The sequence below is a fragment of the Lissotriton helveticus genome, chromosome 6 (assembly GCF_964261635.1).
Source record: "Lissotriton helveticus chromosome 6, aLisHel1.1, whole genome shotgun sequence".
NCBI classification, from domain to species: domain Eukaryota; kingdom Metazoa; phylum Chordata; class Amphibia; order Caudata; family Salamandridae; genus Lissotriton; species Lissotriton helveticus.
In genome coordinates, this window is record NC_136067.1 from 942793378 (window position 1) to 942816163 (window position 22786).

Sequence of the window (22786 nt, forward strand, 5' to 3'; positions counted from 1 at the left end):
CTCAGCAAGAGTCTGCCAAGGACAGTCCACCTTTACAATGTGTGCCAGAGAAAGAAACTGTCAAACTCCCTGACTGCTGGAACACTAAACAGTGGTATTTTCAAGAGGAATATAAATGGTTGTATCTTAAGTCAGACAATATTGGATGTTCGTCCTGAAAACAGGCTAAATCAACAGGTCTGTCAGTGCACAATAACACCCAGGGCATGCGGATAAGTAAAGGGTGGGCAGATGGCAAGGTTTGTCCTTCCGGTGACGGAAAAGCTTTCAGGCAGAAACAGCTCATGAGGAAGATTATGAAGCATAAGGCGAGCGCTGCTCACTTGGCAGCTGAAGACATTCTTACAGCTCACCAGAAAAATACATTGGGGTTGACAGTACACAAATGTAATGCAAAACATATGGAGACCACTTGCAGGGTATTTAACACTGCCTACTACTTGGCAAAGAAAATTTCCCTTTCATGGACCACCCTGATCTAATTGAATGGCAGTGCAATGGGCTGTGTGTTGCACAGCAACGTGACTGCAACGGAAATAATCAAACACATTGCACTGGAAACACAGATTGGTCTCTTATATCAGACAACACAAACCAAAGATCACAGTATTAATTGATTAGATCACTTCTATTAGCAATACTTATACCTCAATCATCTACCTCCGTGGCATTTTTGGAAATAAAAGTATTCCAGTGACCATCTATTTCGGTCTTCTGGAGCTGGCAGAAACAAATGCCCTTGGCGTAAAGACAGCTCTGCTAATCTCCTTCGAAAAAATTAGACTCACAAAAAGTCTGCTACATGAAATCTTGATTGCGGTGTTGTCAGGATCCTCTTGCTAAGGACCCCAACCCTACCTGTCTGCCTGATGGAACCGCCCCTTTCTTTCCTCTCCAGCTGACGGAATCAGAAGTATGACCGCCCAGACTTGAGGCTTCCCCACATCACTGGCCCTTTAAGGATCCCATAGACGAGTGGACAAGCCCCACCCCCTGGAGGTGGGACGGCAGAGTGTCAGCAGAAGAAAAGGATCCGCAAACCAATGAGGAAGCTTTCCAGAACTGGAGAAAGGAAGACAAGCGAGCACCTCCAGAGACGGAGACCTGAGACCAGGACGAGAGAGGGAAACCTGCCATCAGAGGACCTGCAGTAGCAGCAGAAGAAGAGCCAGAGGCCAACCTCTTCACGTAGCGCCCCGCCACGTTCCAGGAGGAACGTGGCTAGAACAGTAGCGTGCTCGCCTCAGGGGAACCGGGAGGTTAAATACGGCAGTACCGGGAGGTGGGAGTGAATAGGGAGACCAAGCGGGAGGTGTAGCGTGTATATCCTATCCCCTCTGGTGACGGTCCCCTCCTCCTGCACCTTCGTAGAGAATGCGGGGGGTTGCCTTCCTTCAGACCCCCTCCCTGTTTGTACCAGTTGGGCGACCAAGGCACTAATAAGTGCCTTAATCGGTTTTCTTTTTCCATATACTTCGGAGTACCCTGCCCATCGATCTTCCAGCCACGACGCCAAGGGGTCGAACCCCTATCCACCTGAAGACGACGTCTGCTGCACACCCCTCTATTTTTGTTGCTTTTACTTCTTTAACAAATAAGACTTGACCTAGCACATCCGGTGTTGCATTGCTACCTTCCCCGAGTGACACGTGGTGAAGAATGCGGGCAGAGTAGGTCCATTGGAGCCCAAAATGGAAGCGCTAATACAGCATATAGTAGAGGGACAGAAGAAATTGGGGTGGAAAGTCGTACGGCAGATGGATTCTGCTCAGGCCGATCATGACACACTTAAAGAACTCATGAAAACCTAGGTCGATGCTCTACGGCAGACAGCAGATGACCCACCCTAGGAGGCTGTTGGTCAAAAGACCTCCCGAAGTGCTCTGGCTACTCCTAACATTTCGCTACAGAAAAACATCCCAGGGGAGGACCCTGATGCATTCTTGCTTAACTTTGAGAGGGCCACGAGAGCAACTGGCTGGCCCTTGGTGAAGTGGCCCTTTTTCCTTGCGCCCCTGCTCACGGGTGAAGCACAGGCGGCCTTACATCATGCCTTACGAGGAAATCAAAGCAGTAATCCTGGACCACTAGGGCATGGACGCGGAAGCCTACAGGCTTCGATTCTGGAAGGAGAAAGGCATGCCTGGGGATAACCCCAAGACTCTCTATTTCAAGTTAAAGCTTGTGGCAGACAAGTGGTTAAGGCCTAATGACAGGTCTAAAGAGGAAATAATTAAATCCATCTATCTAGAGCAGTTTTTGGAATCCCTTCCGTATAACACCCAGCGGTGGCTGAGACAGCATGCCAACTTGACTGCAGAGCAGGCGGTGGGCATGGCCACTTCCTATGCTAGGGCCCAGCCTTGCCTCAACAACTGGGAACCAGAAAAACCTCCCCGATCAATACCTACTCCTAGGAAGGCACTTAGACCCATCAAGGAACCTGAGAGAGTACGGATTCAGAAACCGGAAGCTCCCCTGCATCATGGGCCTCAGTGTTTCGAATGTGGGGAGTGGGGCCACATCGCCCGGGCCTGTCCCAGGAAGAAGATGGACGCACCTATGGACGTTAGTTATGTTCCGAGAAACCTCATGTACACGGAAGAAATGGGGACCTGTTTTTATGTAAGTCTCAGCGTCAATGATTCTCCCGTTTTGGCCCTCCTCGATTCAGGGTGTCGCCAGTCCTTGATGAAGGGTGAGCTGGTCAGACCTGAACAACTTATTCCGGGGAGGCAGGTCTTAATACTTTGTGTGCACAGGGATGTCCGCCCATACCCTATGGTAGGTATTCCCCTTCAATGCCCTGGAGGTCCCCTCACCCTGGTTACAGTGGGTGTTCTTTCATCCCTACCCAAGGATCTTATCCTTGGTACGGTTAACCCCAACTTTCTAACCTTATTTTCTGACCTAATGTCACTGGATCCCTGGCAATGTGATAAAAACTTTCGATGGGCCCAGAAAAATTACTCTACCCTTTCCCTTGCCTGGCAAGAAGCCCTACACCTTCAACCCCGACTAACCCAAGTCTACCCTCACTTTCAGATAACCAATGGTCTTTTTTGACAGGGTGGCTGAGAAAGATGCGACCCGCAGCTTTTGGTTCCTACGGATTTTCACGACCAGATTCTCTTTTTTCCCCACTCCCACTTCCTTGCTGGTCATTCTGGGGCCCCCAAAACCACTCAAAACCTCATGCAACTCTTTTACTGGTCAGGGATACACGCCCACACAAAACAATATTGTCACGAATGACCCATATTTAAAAAAAAGATCCCCTACAGACCCCTGCCTGTACCCCTAAAGCCTTTGCCAATCATAGGACGACCCTTAGACAGAGTAGGGATGGACCTCCTTGGTCCCCTGCCAAAATCCACGAAAGGGTTCTGACACATCTTAGTCTTAGTGGACTATTGTACCTGTTTTCCCGAGACCTTCTCCCTCAGGGCTCCAACTACAGCTAACATTGCGGACAAACTGTTGGAGTACTTCTCACGTGTCGGGTTCCCTCAGCAAATCCTTCCGGATCAGGGTCCCCCCTTTGTCTCCTGACTCATGACCCAGGAATGCAAGCTCCTGGATGTGAAATATACCAAAACCTCGGTTTACCTCCCCCAGACCAAAGGGTTGGTTGAGAGGTACAATGGGACCCTAAAATCGACCTTAAAGATTTTTGAAAGGGGGGTAAAGAATTGGGATTGACTCCTTCCCCTGGCTCTCTTTGTCATTGGAGGGCAGGTCGAGAGCAGCCTGAGATGTTCCTCTTTTGAAATGCTCCATGGCAGGCAACCCCTGACCCTGTTAGAAATGACAAGAGAGACCTGGGAAAAGGAGACAGATAACAGTTCGGAACTCCTTGAATACACCCATCACTTCGGTCATGCATTGGAAAATTGTGTGATCTTGCCCATACCAATCTGGAAAGGAGTCAACGATGCCAGAAACTCCTTTACTATAAAGGAAGACATGGAGCGTGTTGCAGATAAATGATTGGGTCCTTGTACTCCTCCCTTCCTCGTTTTCAAAATTCAAAAATGAGTGAAAGGGATCCTACCGGGTGGTGTCCACAATCGGTGAAACCAGCTATCGTATACAGCTAGGCCCTAGTAGGTTTCAAACTTATCACATCAACCTACTCAAGAAATGGATAGGTCCCCCTCCTCGTCATGTGGCTTACTCCTCCCTAGAAGACACTTCCACCCTAGGGAGTTTGGTTGTTAACACGGAGCTAAGCTCTAAGCAACAGAAGGAACTTCTAGACACACTAGAGCCCTTCGCCCCTTTGTTTTCCGATCTCCCAGGCAGGACCACCCTAGCCGAACACCGCATAGAAACAATCCCAGGGAAGGAAGTCAGGCAAAGACCATACAGAATCCCAGCCACTAGAAGAGAGGCTATGTCCAACAAAGTCAAGAACATGTTACAAATGGGAGTGATTCGTCCGTCCCAAAGTGACTGGTCCTCCCCCATGGTCATGGTACCTAAACCTGATGGGTCAGTCCGGTTTTGCATTGACTTCCGCCAAGTGAGCGCTATCTCAAAACTGGACACCTATCCCCTTCCCAGGGTAGATGAACTTATCGAACGACTTGGAGACGCCTGTTACATATCTACCCTTGACCTTACTAAAGGCTACTGGCAGGTACACCTCTGATGGTCGGACCAGGAAAAGACCACCTTCTCCACCCCAACGGTCTTTTTGAATTTACAGTTCTGCCCTTTGTTCTGCATGGGGCTCCCGCAACATTCCAAAGACTAATTAATGAAGTTCTATGACCCCACCACTTGTTTTCGTCAGCATACCTAGATGACATTGTCATTTTTACTCCCACTTGGGGAAAACATCTAGAACACTGCCATCAGGTATTCCAAGATCTACAAAAATCTGGCCTACACGTAAACACTAAGAAATCTCGGTTGGGGTTTCAGAGATTGAGGTACCTTGGCTATCTGTTCGGGAATGGGAGTATAGAGGCACAGGAAGAAAAGGTCCAAGCCTTCACTAAGACACCTCTACCCACCACTAAGAAAGAGGTCATGGCCTTCCTGGGTCTTTTAGGCTATTATCGTAGGTTCATTCCCCAGTATTCCGTAATAGCCGCTCCCCTTACCGACCTTGTGAGAGAAGACACCCCTAAAAACGCCATAACCTCCCCTTCCTCCTCTGTACTTGAGGCCTTCCAAAAACTAAAAAACGCAATCACTAGCAGCCCTGTCCTGGTGTACCCAGATTACAATTGCCCCTTTATCCTACAGACAGACGCCTCGGAAATAGGCCTTGAGGCGGTCCTATCACAAATCCCTAAGGACGGTTCAGAATGACACATACTGTTCCTCAGTCGGAAACTTTTCCCCCGTGAACAGAATTATCTGGTAGTAGAAAAAGAATGCCTGGCAATTAAATGGGGCGTCGAAAAACGTAGGCACTACCTGGAGGGAAGTTGCTTCACCCTGTTCACTGATCATGCCCCCCATGTCTGGATGAGTAGGAACAAAAGCAACAACCCACGCGTGATGCATTGGTTTCTATCCCTCTAGCCCTTCACCTTTGAGGTACATCACCGAAAGGGCACTATGAATGCTAACAGTCTCTCCCGGTTTCCCATCATCCCCGACCAGGACGATTCTGGGGGAGGGGTGTGTCAGGATCCTCTTCCTAAGGACCCCGACCCTACCTGTCTGCCTGATGGAACCGCCCCTTTCTTTCCTCTTCAGCTGCCGGAATCAGAAGTATGCCCACCTGGACATGAGGCTTCCCCACATCACTAGCCTTTTAAGGATCCCTTCGATGAGTGGACAAGCCCCACCCCATGGAGGTGGGACAGCGGAGTGTCAGCAGAAGAAAAGGATCCATGAACCAATGAGGAAGCGTTCCAGAACTGGAGGAAGGAAGACGAGCGAGCACCTCAAGAGACGGCGACCCGAAACCGGGACGAGAGAGGGAAACCCGCCATCAGAGGACCTGTCGTAGCAGCAGAAGAAGAGGCCGGAGGCCAAACTCTTCATGCAGTACCCCACCACGTTCCAGGAGGAACGTGGCTAGAACATGTGCGTGATTGCCTCAGGGGAACCGGGAGGTTGAATATGGCAGTACCGGGAGGCGGGAGTGAGTAAGGAGACCAAGCGGGAGGCTTAGTATGTATATCTTATCCTCTCTGGTGACGGTCCCCTCCTCCAGCACCTTCGTAGAGAACGCCGGGTGTTGCCTCTCTTCACATCCCCTCCCCGTTTGCACCAGTTGGGCAACCAAAGCACTAATAAGTGCCTTATTCTATTTTATCTTTCCAAATCCTTCGGAGTATCCTGCCCATCCATCTTCCAGCCAAGACGCCAAGGGGGAGAATCCGTATCCACCTGAAAATGACGTCTGCTGAACACCCCTCTATTTTTGTTTCCTTGACTTCTTTAATAAATAAGACTTGACCTAGCACATCTGGTGTTGCGTTCCTACCTGCCCTGGGTGACAGGTGTGTTCAGATGGAGCAGCAGTAATGTTTGGTAAAAAAGGAGGAGGAGCAGCTTTGCTGAAATCAGAATTTTCAAATCTTGTACTGACATGGCACTGTCTGGCTCACATACTAGAACTTGATGTGGCAGATACAGTTGATTAGGTTGCAGGGGTCAATCACTTCAAGATTTTCATGTACTCGTATGTCACATACAGCATGTCATCAAAAAACTAGAAAGAGCTAAATCTGGCCACCAGCAAGCTATGTGTACAGCTTCAGAAGATAGGGAAAATGCTTGATACTAGATGGGTAGCATCCATTTACAGATCCATGACAGCTGTTTGGAACTGCTTTCCTCCCTCGTGCAAACATTTTGAGAATGCTTCTAAATACCCATCCAGACCCATAAGAGACCGGAGTAAGTATGACGGTCTCTTGAAGAAGCTTACATCTTATTCTTTTATCAGAGATTTGGGGGTAAAGTGTGATACACTCCAGGAGCTCAAAGACTTTTCACTCTCCTTACAGAGGAGGGACATTACAATTTTTTCATTCCCACAGACTTTTGGTCAGTCAAGTACGTATATTTAGAGCAATGAAGGACTCACCAGGGGACTTTGCATCTGTGGCTCAGACAGTGGGTGACGAGGGCAAATTCAAGAATACTCCTCTTTTCCACGGAAGAAGTAACTCTGTTGCCCTTAATCAAAATCAGTTTTTACGAAAGTCTGTCTGTAAATATCAATAAACGATGTGTCCTAGATTATGATAAAGAACGTATAGCCAGCTTCAGTGTGCTAGATGCAGGCAACATGCCTCTGGTGATGAATACATTCTTTATGGTGAAACAGATATACAGAAACTCTGTTCAGAGTTTTAGCTGCCATGAAGAGATACTATCCAAGCTCTTTAGACTTTTCAAAGATGTTGGTACAAAGAAAACACCTGAAGCATTAAAGAAAATTCTAGTTTGCAGGGAAACCCTGCCAGCAAGGTTTCAGCGCAATGAACTTAATTGCTTCTCTAACAAGGTCCTCTCTTCTTGTAGAGACCATTTTTTCATGCATATGGGTAAAACTCAATGGTACCCCATTTAAAACATATGACGCAAAGCTGTATGTAAAAAGTTGGTTGGCAAAAGGTAGTAGGTCTGCTGAAGAAAATTGTTGTGAGAAACCCCAGCAAAATCGACACAGGGGATATCTTCAAGGGTTTTGGGAAATCCTGCAATAGATTTCTAAGTAGTGTAAATAATTTTTACATGTTTTTTAAAGTGTTTGGTAGTTTTCTGGCTCATACTTAATAAATATACTTTTTTGCCTTTTTTATTATCTTTTGGTGAATGCGCCTTTATGATTTTCTTAAACACACAACGCTAGTTACCTTGATTTAGACTACGCCCCTACATGGATAGGCCCCATCCCTTTAAGAGGTTTTACACACCCCTTTTAGAGCGTCCCCCAGTTTTTTCCCAATTAAAGCCCTGATTAAAGGCATTTCAAGATGGTTCCAGACATTCCTGCCTATTCACACAGGTTATTTAACAGGATCTGGTGCATAAAATAGACGAGTACTATTCCGTCATCACATCTCTCTGCACATCAAGGAGCTCCACAGGCTGCCTGTGACCAGAAGAATTAAATTCAAGGCTTTGACATTCGCATTCCGCTCAACCATAGTAAATACCTGAGCTACCTGTAACAACGTCTTTGCAGCTACAAGCAGAATCGACTGCTGAGATCGAACACACAAAACCTATTGTACACTCCACGGTATAGGAAAGCCCGGATGGGTGGCAGATCCTTCACGGTCAAGGCTTCCAAGCTTTGGAACTCATTGCCAAATAACCTCCGACATATTGACTCAAAGCCACTATTTAGGAGAGCGGTAAAAACGTGGCTATTCAGCTTAGGTTAACATGCTTAGGTTTCCTGCTTATCTGACCTCCTTACCTGCCACTTATTTCTATAGTGCCGAGACAGCTCTGTTTGAGGTAGCTGTTCGCCCTCTACAAATGTTGGTATTATTATTATTATTATAATATCAGTTGTTCAGTTTATGATGAAGCACTACTTTAGGGATATCGCAATTGTTTTTCATATTCACAAAATTGCTTTATTCTTTTCTTCACAGCTATTGGCCATATTTAGATGGTAAAATAAGAGAAGCACTTGTTTTGCGAAGAATTAAAGTGCGACTTCTAATCAGCTGCTGGAAGGACACCCATCCACTTACCTTCAACTTTATTACATCTCTTAAAGCAGTTTGCAGTGATCTGCCTGACTGCAGCTTGGAAGCTGTAAGTACCAAATCCCTTTTTATTCAGTTAATTCTCCAATGAAAACATGACAAAAATAGAAAATATTACAGGGCGTGTTTAAAACCATCACATGCTACACAGTGCTGTATGTGTTTCTGTTATCTCTCTTGGAAGTAAAATCAATAATATTCCAGTTTCATTTGAGTAGCATGCAACTGGTATGTACATTTGTACTTACTCAATTAATTTAACTATTCCTCTGTAGTTTTAAAAATATGCAAACAAATTAAAATACACTTATGGAAGACTTGCTGGCAAGAACCCAAAATTGCAAAATACATTGTAGTCCCACCCAACAGCTATGTAGAAGAATTGGCAAAGCAAATAGACAGGGTTTTCTTCAGTAACACATGCAAACACATCCGAAATGCTGTTTACTATATTAACCCCAGACCTTTTGGCTTTACCATGGTTGTGTTAATAGTTATAGTAAACAAGTCTGTCACACACCTGCCCATATCACGCTTTCTTTTTCAACACAGCCAAATACACAATGATTATACAAACCGAAACAAAGAAGAACAAAGTGAGTAATGTATTAGTAGTGATGGTGGTAATGTTAATGGTGGCAGTAATGGTGGTGGTAGTGGTGCAGGTAATGCTAATGGTTATTATGATGATGATGATGATGGTGGTGGTGGTGGCAATGGTCTTGGTGGTGATAGTATTGCTGGTGGTATTAGTGGTGGTGCTAATGTTAATAGTGGTAGTGTCAATGGAAGTGGTAACAATAATGTTAGTAATATCATTGGTGGTGATAGCAATGGTGATGGTAATGTAGGTGGCAGTAATGGTAATGTGGTAGTGGAGGAAATTGAAATGATGGTGGTAGTAATAGTGGTGATATGATTATAACAGTGGTGATGATACTACTGATTCACTATATTGTCCAGAGTTTAAAAAGTTACACATTGGCGCTATATAATGTTTAATAAACAGTACAATGAACAGTGGATGACAGTGTTCTGCATTCAAAATGAGCAGTATGGCAAGTGCATCAGAAGAGCTATCAGGCCCTCAGGATTGAAAAGAAATAAGAATTTTAGTAACCATGTCCAATGACAGGCAAGCATGAGTGATGAATAGCAGTATCTGGTATGGTAAAGCACTCCCAAGTAAAGTAGGCCAGAGCAGAATTTGGGAACAAACGCTGTGAGCTATGGTTACAAGGTGTTCAGTTCAGAGCCTTATAATCAAAGATGGGGACTTAGATGATATATAGTGATGTCACTCTTTCTCTTTTTCATACACATTTCAAAAAGAGAGAGATGCCACTCAAAAGAGATATTTTTAGTATCTCTCAGCCTGCTAGGACATCCTTTTTAGTTTGTAAAATGAATCTTACCCACTAGACTTTCTAGTGGAGTGCTTGATCATCGAGTCCTCATCCAGATACAATTTGAATCCGGATGGACTGATCATTAAGGGAGCTCTTTAATTTGGGAGACGGGCCTCTCATTAAAATTGCCTAAGGGTACCCTATGCTTTAGCCTAATATTTTTTCCGGGATCTCCTGGCAAAATTAAAAGAAAGTGCAATGCTATAGGAGAAATGTATTGACTTCAGCATCTTAGGTCTACATTTTTAGGCCACAACGTTTGCCACTGCTGGTCAGCTGGGTTTCGTCATGGTTGAATAGTAGATACCTACTCATGTCTCAATTTGGGGACGTGTTTTCACAATGGCATATACATTTTCATTGGTATCAGAAAATGACAGCCACACTCATTCAGACATGCCACATGTGCAAACGATCCTGAGTGACACAGGATGCAGGGATCAGAGGAAACAACTGGGTAGCATGTGGGCCTGGACCTTTAACAAATGTCTGGCTATAAGGTCGATCCATTTCCCATACCCAATGGGGCCCAATGAATCGCCCTCTAACAACTTTAACTGAGGAAGTCACACAAAGAAGCTAATGTCTGGAAGAGTCTTACGAAAAGCTCACTCACAGTACATTAGCAAGAGTAGGTCTTGCAGACATCTAACCAGACCTACAATGAAATGAAGTTGAAGCTTGTGCAAACAAAAGGAAAAAGTAATTCAATAATGGCAAGTAAGTAGTGTAGGATTTTGATTATATATCTCCCAAAATACTAGCTAAAGGTCAGAAAAAGGGAGAACAGAAGCGGATAGAGCAGAGCACTGGAACAAAGGTAGGGCTAAAAAGGTAGCGAATGGCAGTAGTTGTGGGGTCATGGAAGGAGTGTGGGCTGGTAGTGGGGCAAAAATGGATGGAAGGAATGAGGGTTGGTAAAATTGGAGGAGCTTTGGGAGGGAGAAGAAAACTAAAAGGAGAGGTACAGAGAAAATTGTGAGGTGATATCCTTCCCCCCAGGAAGCTGAATAAACATAGAAGAGGAGTGAGAAGAGGAAGAAGGGGAGGAGCAGGAATGAAGGGTATTGAGAAGAGACATTCTGAAATGTAAGAAATCGAAAAGGAAGAGTTTGGAGATAGTCAACTGATCAGCAAAAATATATTTCTCAAAGGGTTGATGGTCAAAAGATGAACTTGGCAGACAGAGGATGAGAGGGTGGAACATCTACTGGAATAGGCATGTATATTCTTGCTTTTTTTGTGTGCAAGAAATTGTAAAAAAATGATGCACTTACCAGGTTAGACATAATACTTTAAATGCTATCCAGCTTACACTTGTTGAGGAAACACTTCAGAAGGAATGGGTTTGTCAGAACCTGATTTGCCAAGACGCTTTTCAACTACCTCTCATACAACCCAAAATTCACGATTTTGCAAATCAAATTGCATAAGGAAAAAAATCATAACTTAATGAAATTGGCAAAATTCCCATTAAACTGCACAGGAGTAAAGACGTTAAGTCCTGTAACCTTCCACAGCACTAAAACGATCATGCATAGCAAAATCTGACAGTTAACCCTAAGCCCTGCTGTAAAAATGTAAAGTGTGAAGCTGTGCATGAAACTATATGAATGTAGCCTTGGTCATAATCATTATAATGTGTAAAGTAAAATTCACATCACAAATTCAAAATGGCTGTATTTTTTAATTTGACTAGTGTTTGAAACTTTGAATTTACTCTTGCAAATTGTGTCTGGGTTTGCTTTTTAAAAGTGCCCGCAACTCATCAAAAGGTTTGCAAAACTGATCTGTAAAATCCTAATATTGCGGGTAGAAAATCTAGTTAAGCGGTAGCAAGATCAACTCAAGCAGCAGCACCCTCTGTGCACTGCTGTTTGCACTGATTTTTCAGCAGTGAAAGAGCTGCTGGTGCTAAATCACAGGACAAGCAGCGCGACCTGCCTATTTCCTCCCATTGACAGAACTCTGCTGAACCTGGATGCATTTTTACATTACTCTGCGAAATACTGCATAAGCAAATTCCTCCCACCTCTATACTGAACCATAATATTGTTCGAGTTAGAGAGTCAATTCTATCCCATTGTAGTTAACACTCTTTACCAATTGTTCAGGAGATGTAAGACACTGGAGTTAGGTGGAAGAGTAGTGTAACAAAATTCTTTAAAAACGGAGGATGGACACCCCACCTTGGAGTCAGGTGGCCGTGTGACGTAAGTGGAATCTTATTGGAAGGAAAATTATGCTCAGGTATAATGTGAGCTTTGCACACTTTACAATTGGCTTTCAAGCCTACAACTGGTAGTATTTGCTGACGGTTGTCTGCAAGGGGTGGAAGATATAAAATAACCCTGCTGCCAAATAGTTCTAGGCGAATCTAGATTACACCAGTGTAATTTGCATAATTTTGAGAATTTAACATTACGCTTGGTACGTGAAAGTACCGAAATTATTCCACCTTATGTAATTATGTGGCATTTGCAGGAAATAAATTACGATTAACGCGCCATTTGGGTTAAAAACTTACAGCATACGCATGAGAACAATATAATGTGTTCGAATGTTGTTTGCAGAGTTTTTGCACTATTTTTTTTGCATAAAATGCATCCTCAGTCAAAACTTGAGAATGCATTTTGCATCAAAATATAATGCTATTTGATATATTTGCCTTTTATGTAATTACACGCAATTTTGTGTAATTTTCTGAAATTTCACGTAATTATGCAAAAGCAAAATATACTAATTTCACACACCCCTACTGCCAGGTTTTCTATCTGTTCTCCTACTGATTGTATAAAGAAGAAGTGAAGTTAGCTACTGATGCCTTTTCTGGAAGGCTTTGCTAAGTTCTGTTTTGAATAGTAGCCAAGATTGCCTGTGGGGTGCATCAGGGAGGAAGGAATTTTCTGGGTAGCACATTTCTCTATGCACCCTTGCCAATGTCGCCACTGATTGTGTGCACTTTCCAACCACAAATCGTTTAAGCATAGGACAGCAGCTAAGACTTACTGCACAAGTTAGACTGTTCAGTTTCCCCCTGCTATCAGAGAAGGCCAAGGAGGATCATGCAGGGTATACACTGAACCACTGGTATTGGCTATCCTCCAACTTGAAGAGTGCCAGAAGCATTGAGACTGCTTGAGAGGCTTTCCCAGCAGATCTCTGTGTCCAAGACCTTTTACTCATTGGCACCAAGAGCTCTAGCATACAATCCTCTGCTCTTTCACCCATACTATATGTCCTTGTTGACTCTTGGATCTCGCTGGAAGGGTTCCTCTCTCCAGGTTACCAAGTCGCTAGCCTGCCAGTGATTTGTGGTTTGACAATTGTACATATTCAACTGTTGTAATCCTGTTAAGACCCGGTGTTGTGGAAAGGCATACATGTATCCGTATTTGATTGTGAGTGGATGGATTATTTTAATGTATTTATGAGGTGTGTGACATGGGTGTTGCTGTGCTGGAATCAGTGACACCGTATTGTTAATGTGCCAATTTCACAATCACTTCCTATGAATTTGGTACAATTTTGCTACCTTTATTTTTCAGTTTTTTATGTATTGTTTTGGCTGACAGCCTTACAATTTGTAAAAAAAAAAGACAAAAAAACATGCAGTATAAGAACAATTCTTTATATAGAAAACAACGGTTCCAGTGGAGTAATAGATTAACATTCATTGGTAACTACAATGCATATTAGCAAAATTGACAGGGGGTTATGAGGAATGTTAAAGAGAAAGCGATCGTGACACCAAGGCTTGTATGACAAATCAGTTTGTATTGTTTCAAAGAAATAGCAAAAAAATATAATAACATTAATGATGTACAAAGTAAAGTTCTAACTGTGCGAAGTGTCCCAAGTGTACTGTAAGAACCAAAAAACAACAGTTGAGTGACATTCGGTGAAAATATATACACGGTTTCAAAGAAATGTTCACAGGGGAAGCGACCGTTTTTGAAATGAGGTCATACAGAATAATGCAGCAACTCTATACAATCATGATTGCTGTCTGAATGGTTCGCTTCCATTAAGCGTCGACGGCGTTTCGACCTGACTGGAATATGGGGTCTAGTCAGGACCTAAGGTGTGTGGGACATCTGAGTACACAGTGCTTATTCACATGTGAGGTGATGCGTGCCAAACTTGTGGGTGAAAGGAGAGTAAAGATTACTCACAGTGAACCCAGCCGGGTTCACTGGTGGTGGTGAAAAAGCAGCTGTGTGGATGATCCGCGGTCTTATTTAAAATTGCCGGTAGCGGTGTGGAGCTCGCGATGGGGCGATAATGTATTGTAGTGCCTGGAATGATGCCTAGGGCATGGGCAACGATCGTGTCCAACAGTCTGACGGGATCCGACTGCTCGAGTAGTGATCTCACTACTCGAGCAGTCGGATCCCGTCAGACTGTTGAACAGTCTGACGGGATCGGACTGCTCGAGTAGTGCAGGGGGTTGACACTATATATATTACTAAAATGGCCAGAGCAGACACATGGCCCAATAGGAGTTTCAGTGGTGTGCACTGAGCCCCTCTCAGTCCGTGATACCAATTCCAATAATTCTTTGCAGTTTGTTTCCTGTGCATCCTCCTTTAATTCCACCCAGAGGGTCAGTTGATGGTTCAATTTCTTAGTTTTCAGGGGGCGTTTATAATCAGCCTTACACTCTCCGAAGTAATTTGCTATGTAAGCTACAGTGTTGTTGTACTAAGGCAGATGATACAACTCCCTTCATTCTATAGCATTCCTCATCATACCAAGTAACTTGTATGCTCCTTTTCCCACCAACCATCAAGAAGTCTGGGAGCTTAGACCATAGGGCCTTCAGCTCCTATGCCATCTTTTTATAAGCTGCTAGGTTTTCACCATTATCACCGCATGGACAGTTCAGAATTACAGAGCCATACTTAATCAATATACTTTCTAACAATGGCAGTTTTCGTAGATATTTCTCCCTGCTCCATCGTATCCTTTTTCTACGGTTCAATACCACATTCATGTGACTCTGCCTCTTTTCCATTAAGCTGTTTTTGACAACTCCCTCCCTTATACATAATTCTAGGCAAAGGATCATGATCACTCTCCACACTCGCAACAACTGTCATATCGAGCACATATTCCCAGCACTCTGTATTGATTAAGATACAGTCTATTATAGAAGCCTTTCTCCCATTGTTAAAGGTTACCCTAGCAGCACTATCTGAGGGGGTATAAAAAAGCAGGTCGTAGTTTATCAGAAGCTCAGAGATTGCACCTCCCTTCTTAGTGGATTTAAAATTGCTCAAAGCTGACTCAGGGATGCCCCAACTACGATCCTCCAAAATCACCTTATTGCTACTAACAACATCCGATGATTGTGTTTTGAAATCTCCACAAATCAATAACACATGCTTCACCTCTTTACCCTCCCCAATTGACTTGCAAGTAGCCTCATCCTCCCTAATACTATTAATACAAGTTACAAAATTCCTCCAGCTCACCTGTACCTCTGGGGAAAACTCCCGTGGAATATACACATTCATTATATTTAATCACACCACCTTCTTGGCCCGTAAGTCAAATTCTCACATGTTGGACATTAGGGCACAGTTTTAACTGCCCCCAGGTTGCTCTAGCCTGCATTCCAGCTTGCACAACACCCAGATAGCGAGCCCGCCCAAATTCGACCCCTCCAAGAGCAGGAGGTCTGATTGCTGCAATTTAAAAAAACATAAACACTAATGCCCTCCAGGGCCATGTTTCCTGAAAGCAGCATATGTCATATTGAGCAACAAACTTCATCCAATCTTCATCCTCTATTTTGCTACCCAGTCCTGCTATATTCCATAATACGATCAAATTGACTTTATTAGACTTGTTCATAAAGATGGCCCTGGGTTGCCCAGTGGGACGCACCGAGGCAGGCTTGGGTGGCAGACTCTTCCATACTCAATCAGAGTGATATCTTAGGTTGCTTCCAGACTTAGTCTCCAGTGTCTCTGCCAACCATGTCTATTCATTATGGTGGGCCTCGATTTCTTTGTTCCCTGAGTTCAAGAGCCTGGTAACGAGGCCACGCCCACTATTCTGAGGCCACACCCACCCCCATCGCCCCTTAAGGATGTGCCTCAGTCGGACGCGCCCCCAGCGCGCCGAAGGCAAGCCCGTCTGCGCCCGTCCGCGCCAGACCGAGCCTTGAGCCTGGGACCTTTGCAACTCTAACACCATCTCCTCTGAGGTACACCCAAGAAACCCTCCTCCAACTCGGGAACTTCTCTCCCACTCCTTGCTGCAACATTATCTCTTTAGAGGAAGGACAATCCTGTTGCTCACTTTGCCCATACAGGCTAACGCCACGAATCCCTCCAAAAACACGATGGATTCCGATGGCTCTACTCAATTGCAGGTCCCTTCCGAAACACCGAGCAGAAATCAATCTGCTTTTGCTGGAATCCGAACTCGAGGTTCTGTTTCTCACTGAAACATGGATCAATTCCACTTCAGACCCTGACATAGTTCAAACACTCCCCCCCGGTTACCTAATCAAACATCAGGATAGACTCTCCGGGATAGGGGGCGGAATCGCGATTATTTACAGAAATAACCTATCGTGCCACTTCAAGGACACCCCAATTCAGGACTGTGAAAATGTCTGTTTCTCCATCCACTTATCCCCTTCAAAAACCCTCTCGGGAATCCTCGTCTATCGCCCCCCCAGGACAGCAAATTCTTTTTTGCAAATCCCTAGTGGAAATCACCTCCTCTCTTGCTTGTCTATCACCCAACTTTACGGTCTTAGGAGATTTAAATCTCCATTTTGATGACTTATCAAACAAAATAGCGGAGGACCTTAAGGAAGACCTAGCCGCCCTTAATATTCATTTAAAATGCAATCAGCCCACCCACTCTAAGGGCCACTTGCTGGACCCCATATTCACCAACCTCTCGAGCCTAGTGGTGAACGAACCCCTTCCTATCTAGTAGTCAGACCACCACTTAATCCCTTTTAAGCTTCAACTCTCAAACGAAGCTCCGGATAGACCACCCCCCCAAGCACCATCCCGTCCATGGCAAAAACTGGACACGGCAGTATGGACCCACGAACTAGCCTCCACTACACCCGAGCTCGACCCAGATCCCTCTCGAGCAGAAGTTCAACTCTGCTCCTGGATCGAACAATCCCTTGACGTATTCCTCCCCGTCAAACCTCTCCCCAGTAAAAAGGGAACTTTCAAATCCCCCTGGTTCACCCCAGAACTACGCAAACTCAGAAAAAGGTGTAAAAAGCTCGAGCGCCTTTGGAGAAAGGACTGGGCTAATGTAAGTAAAAATGAATACAGGTCAGCCATGAAGGAGTACAAAACTTGCATAAAAAACACCCAGGCAACTTTTTTCAAGGGAAAAATACTAGCTGCTGCTAACTCCGCCAAAGAAACCTATCGTATTGTTCGTCTTCTGACGAAAACCCCGGAACCACTGCCCATACCAGATCCATCTGGCACTAGATGCAATCAGCTGGCTGAGTTTTTTCTCAACAAAAATCAACAACATCCTAAAAACCCTCCCTACCCACAGCACCTCCCCACGCCCCCGACTCCTCTCACTTGTCCGGAGGCTCCTCGTCTCGAGGCGTTCTCCCAGGTGTCCACAGAACTGTTTCTGACCACCCTTTATACAGTGAAGAGTGGAGCTCCCACAGACCCAGCACCTATGAGCAAATTAAAACTGGTCGCTTCCACAGTCTCTTCCCCCTTCACCAACCTCATCAATGCGTCTTTTGCACAAGGCATCGTTCCAACCAACTGGAAAAAAGCCACAGTCCGCGCACTTCTCAAAAAGCCCCACCTCGACCCCTCTGACCTGTCTAACTTTAGACCTATCTCCCTCCTCCCGGCCATCAGCAAAGTGGCCGAGAAAATTGTCAATCAACAACTATCCCTCTTCCTATAATCTAACAACCTTCTCCGCCAATCCCAGACAGGGTTTAGACCAGGACAGGGAATGGACACCGCACTCCTAGCCATGGTCGAAAAGGCAAGAATCATCCTAGATGCGGGAGGATCAGTGGCAGTGATCCTCCTGAACTTGAGCGCCGCCTTCGACACGGTGGATCATGCCATCCTTATCCACCGTCTTAGCATGGCAGGAATTTCCGGCACCGCCCTGTCTTGGATCAAATCCTTCCTAGAAGGTAGAACCTTCCAGGTGACCGATGGCTCAGTCAATTCCAGAGCTCTCCCCCTCCAGTGTGGGGTCCCTCAGGGCTCCTCCCTGAGCCCCACACTTTTCAACGTATACATGTCTCCCCTCGAAGACATCGTAACCCCATTCGGCATAAAAACTGTTATGTACGCCGATGATACCCAGCTGGTCGTCTCTATAAACCAGTCGACCAAATGTCTGGACAACTTGTCATCTTGCCTCCAGAATATCTATCAATGGATGTGCGATTTGTGGTATTGGTTTAAGTATCGTGTGGTGCGCGTGTGTGTCTCGTGTGTATGTAGCGCGTGTATATGTGTATGCGCGTGTATGTTGTGCACGTGTGGAGTGCGTGGAATGTAGGCTTGGTAGAATGCAGGGAGAGGGTCAGTTACTGGAGAGGAAAGCGGAGGATGTACATATTATCGTGTCGCTGTATTGCCTTCAACTTATGTGAATAAAGAAGACTTGAAGAACCCTCTGCGTGAATATTTACATACAATATATGGCGACGAGCGGGGTCCTTGGCAGCAGCGACACTGAATATTAATTTTGAATTTTTTTTTTCCGGATTACCTACTTTATTCAGCTTTCAACTTGCAACAAAAATTCTTCTTCACTAAGAACTAACAACTCGGAAGCGGCAACTGGTACGTTTATGAAAATTTACTTTTGGCAACGTTAACTGGTATGCTTAGGAAATTTTACCTTTGACAACGCAGTTCTACCACAGTGCATCATTCAAATCGGACTCGCAAATGAACATTCTGCGCGTGCGGATTATTGTTACTTAATTCCTTCCGACTCTCCGTAGCCGAGCCGTGTCATCACGCTGGATGATCATCACGTGTCATTGTCATCACGTATAGCGTGCGTGCGGCCATTTTGAATAATTCGGCATCCTAGCAACGCGTCAACAAAGCAAAGCGGCAATGAAGTAATGCTGCAACGCGTCAACTAAGCTACGAACTACATGTTGAATTCAACATTGAATGAGTATAAATTACTGCAATTTTAACGTTGTTGTTCTTAAACGCATACAAATTCCAGTGCCAGCCATACCAGTTAATTTCTACAGTAATGGTGATTTCTACATGGATGGTGTTATTACTACTTTGATGAACAATTTTATTAAAAAATATTCACAATATTAAAACTTTGGTGAACAATTTGCCCAAGTAATCCAATAACATCCATCTTGAGTGAACATTGGTGAACTTTTTGCGCAAGCATCAATCCTGTTTGGATTATTGTTTTTAAATTTTTCTTAATAATTAATTCTCTTTACTGACCAAAATGTCCTCAATTCTTCCGCCACCATTTTTCTTAGCGGAATCGGGCGAACCTCCCATAGCATGGGATTTGTGGCTCGATATGTTTGAAGCATATGTTGAAGTTTTAGCTGAGGAAGAATCTTCTCAGGAACGAATGGTATCTTTACTTAAACACAGACTTGGCGCAGTGGGGTTAAGGGAGTTTAAAAATGTGCCTAAGATTGATAATGCTGGGGACATGGGTGTTTATCAATGTGCTGTCAAACAAATGCAGGAAAGGTTTGGAAGAAAGATAAATGTAGTAATGGAGAGATTTAAGTTTTATTCGAGGGCTCAGAAAGCGGATGAGTCAATTGATCAGTATGTTTCAGCGCTAAGGGGTTTGGCTGTTACGTGTGAATTTGAGAGCATGACGTATGACCAAGTTTTACGTGATCAAATTCTTATGAAAACAAAGTCAAAAAAGATTCAGGAAAAACTATGGTCATCAAGTAGTACTTCATTAAAAAATGCCATTGAAGTAGCTAGGGGTGTGGAGATTTCGGACCAATGTATTCGTGAAGTTAGAAATGAAAAAAGTGAACTTACATCTGGTTCAGTTAATGAGATAAATAAGGGTGATAAATATAAACTCAAAAATGAGAATAAACCATTTATGAACTATACAAATAAGAAAAGCAATGAGAAAAGTTATGAGAAAAGCAATGAGCAAAAGAAGTTTTTATGTTATAGGTGTGGATCGTCCAACCATTTAGCAAACTACAAATGGTGTCCTGCACTTGACAAAATATGCACGAATTGTAAAAAGAAAGGTCATTTTACTAGAGTGTGCCACAACTTCAAGGCCAAAGTTAATTGTATTCAAGAAGATGATCAGGATGATATAAATTACATCCAACATGATGATGCCTTTCATATGGTAGGAGAGATTTACAGTGTACACGATGAATTAATCAAGGTGAAGGGTAGAGTCAAAGAATTACCATCTACTATAGTTAATATTGATGGTTTAGAAGTTAAGATAATGGTAGATTCTTGTGCGTGGTACACCATCATGGGCATGGACCAATTTAAATCACTTTGGCCAAACAGATCGTTATTAGTTCAGGATATACACCCTGGGGGTTATACTGGACACAAGATACCCTTAGAAGGATTCATATTAGCCAAAATTACTTTTGGACACAATTCATGCCATGGTAAAATTTATATATCTAGCAAAGGTGCAACCATTTTAGGATGGCCGCACATGTTTGACTTAGGCATGAAAATAGACCCTCGTTTAGAGCATCCTGTTTATTCCATTCAGGATGACTGTCGTGAAATGAATGATTATTCATTTTTAAAGGAAAAATTCCCTGATGTCTTTTCCAATAGTATTGGCAAAATGATTGGATTTAAACATAAAATTGTTTTAAGGGAGGGCACATGTCCTGTGAAACAAAAACTGAGAAATGTACCTATCAGTTATAGAGAGAAATTGGGTGAAATACTTAAAAAATTGTGCAAGGATGAAATTATTGAACCAGTTGAGAGTTCAGATTGGGTTTCGCCAGTCGTGATTTCTCTTAAATCCAATGGCGATTTGCGTTTATGTGTTGACTTAAGGTGTCTGAATGAAGCTATTTGGGTTGACACATTTCCCCTACCAAATTTGCAAGAACTTACATCTTCTGTTGGTGGATCTTCTTGGTTTTCCAAGATTGACTTAACAAGTGCTTATCACCAAATTGTTCTTGATGATAATTCTACACATTGTACTGCTTTCATTACCACTGAAGGGATGTTTAGATATAAACGCATGCCATTCGGTCTTGCAAGTGCGTCTGCAGTATTTCAAAGAGAAATGTGCAGGATCTTGCAGGGCATTAAAAATGCAAAAGTATTTCAGGACGATATTTTAATATATGGAAATGACAAGGAATGTCACGATGAGAGTTTATATGCTGTTCTAGATGCTCTGAGGAACAGTGGACTAACTATCAAAAATGAGAAATGTGTATTTGGGAAATCTGAAGTGGAGTATTTAGGACACATTATATCTAAAGATGGTATTCGACCTAAGATTAGTCATGTTGATGCTATTTTAGCTGTTCCTGAACCTGCAAATAAGGAGCAATTAATGTCGTTCTTGGGGTTAACAGAATTTTATTCACGCTTTATTGAAAATTATGCTATGAAAGTTGAACCATTAAGACTTTTACTAAAGAGGAATGCTGTTTTTACATGGGGCGAGCATCAAAAAATATGTTTTGAAAAACTGAAGAAAGAAATAGTTACTACACCATGTTTAAAACCATTTTTGCCAAATGCTAAATGTATATTATCTGTGGATGAGTCTGGTCATGGTATTGGCGCAGTTTTTTCTCAATGTGTTAAGTCAGAAAAATGGGTAGTAGCATATGCTTCTCGCACGTTAACAAAATCGGAACTAAATTATTCTGTAATAGAGAAGGAATTATTGGCGGCTTCATGGGCGGCTGAAAGATTTAGGATGTATATTTGGGGAAAGAAATTTAAGATTTTTACCGATCACAAACCATTAGTTAACATTTTAAGACCTGAAGGAGGAAAGAATTTAACTCCTAGGTTAGCACGTTTGGCGTCAAAACTACAGATGTTTACTTTTGACATTGAATACATTCCCGGTAAAGACAATGTAGTTGCTGATGGTCTTTCAAGATTACCAAATGTGGATTCGGTGGGAAGTGAAACAAATATGGATGGTGAAATAGCATTCACCATCAAGGATGTATTTTTGATAAATGAGATTGGTGTTGATAATATTGTTTCAGAAGCATCTTGGATGTGCGAAATGGACAAGGACGTGGTTTTGAAGGAAATCAAAAGATTCATAATTGATGGATGGCCAAGGGAATCCAGCTTACGTGGTGAGAGTGCTGCGTTTTCAAAGATTAAAGAGGAGTTATGTATTGTTAATGATATTGTTCTAAGAGGTGACAGAATTGTGCCTCCAGTAGGATTAAGAGAAAGTATCATTGGGAAGAGTCACATGGGGCATGGTGGTATGTCCAGTACTAAAAGAAGGGTTAAAGAGTGGTTTTGGTGGCCAGGAGTTGATCCTATGGTAGATAGATTAGTGAGGGACTGCAAAATTTGTGGAGCTAGTGATAAGGTAGCAAAACCATTAAAAGTACCTTTAACTATGGTGGAATTACCCGAGTATCCATGGCAAAAGGTAGCGATTGATTTCATGGGTCCATTT

At 43.5% G+C, this 22786-nt stretch overlaps 1 protein-coding gene across 1 annotated transcript in view; it reads left to right on the forward strand.

The window, feature by feature from the left end:
• PLD5 (phospholipase D family member 5) overlaps window positions 1-22786 on the forward strand; it is a 1381847-nt gene that overhangs the window by 1158358 nt on the left and 200703 nt on the right. Inside the window, exon 8 of the mRNA XM_078646903.1 lies at window positions 8583-8748. Within this exon, the coding sequence (XP_078503029.1) occupies window positions 8583-8748 (166 nt within the window). The remainder of the gene's footprint in view (window positions 1-8582; window positions 8749-22786) is intronic.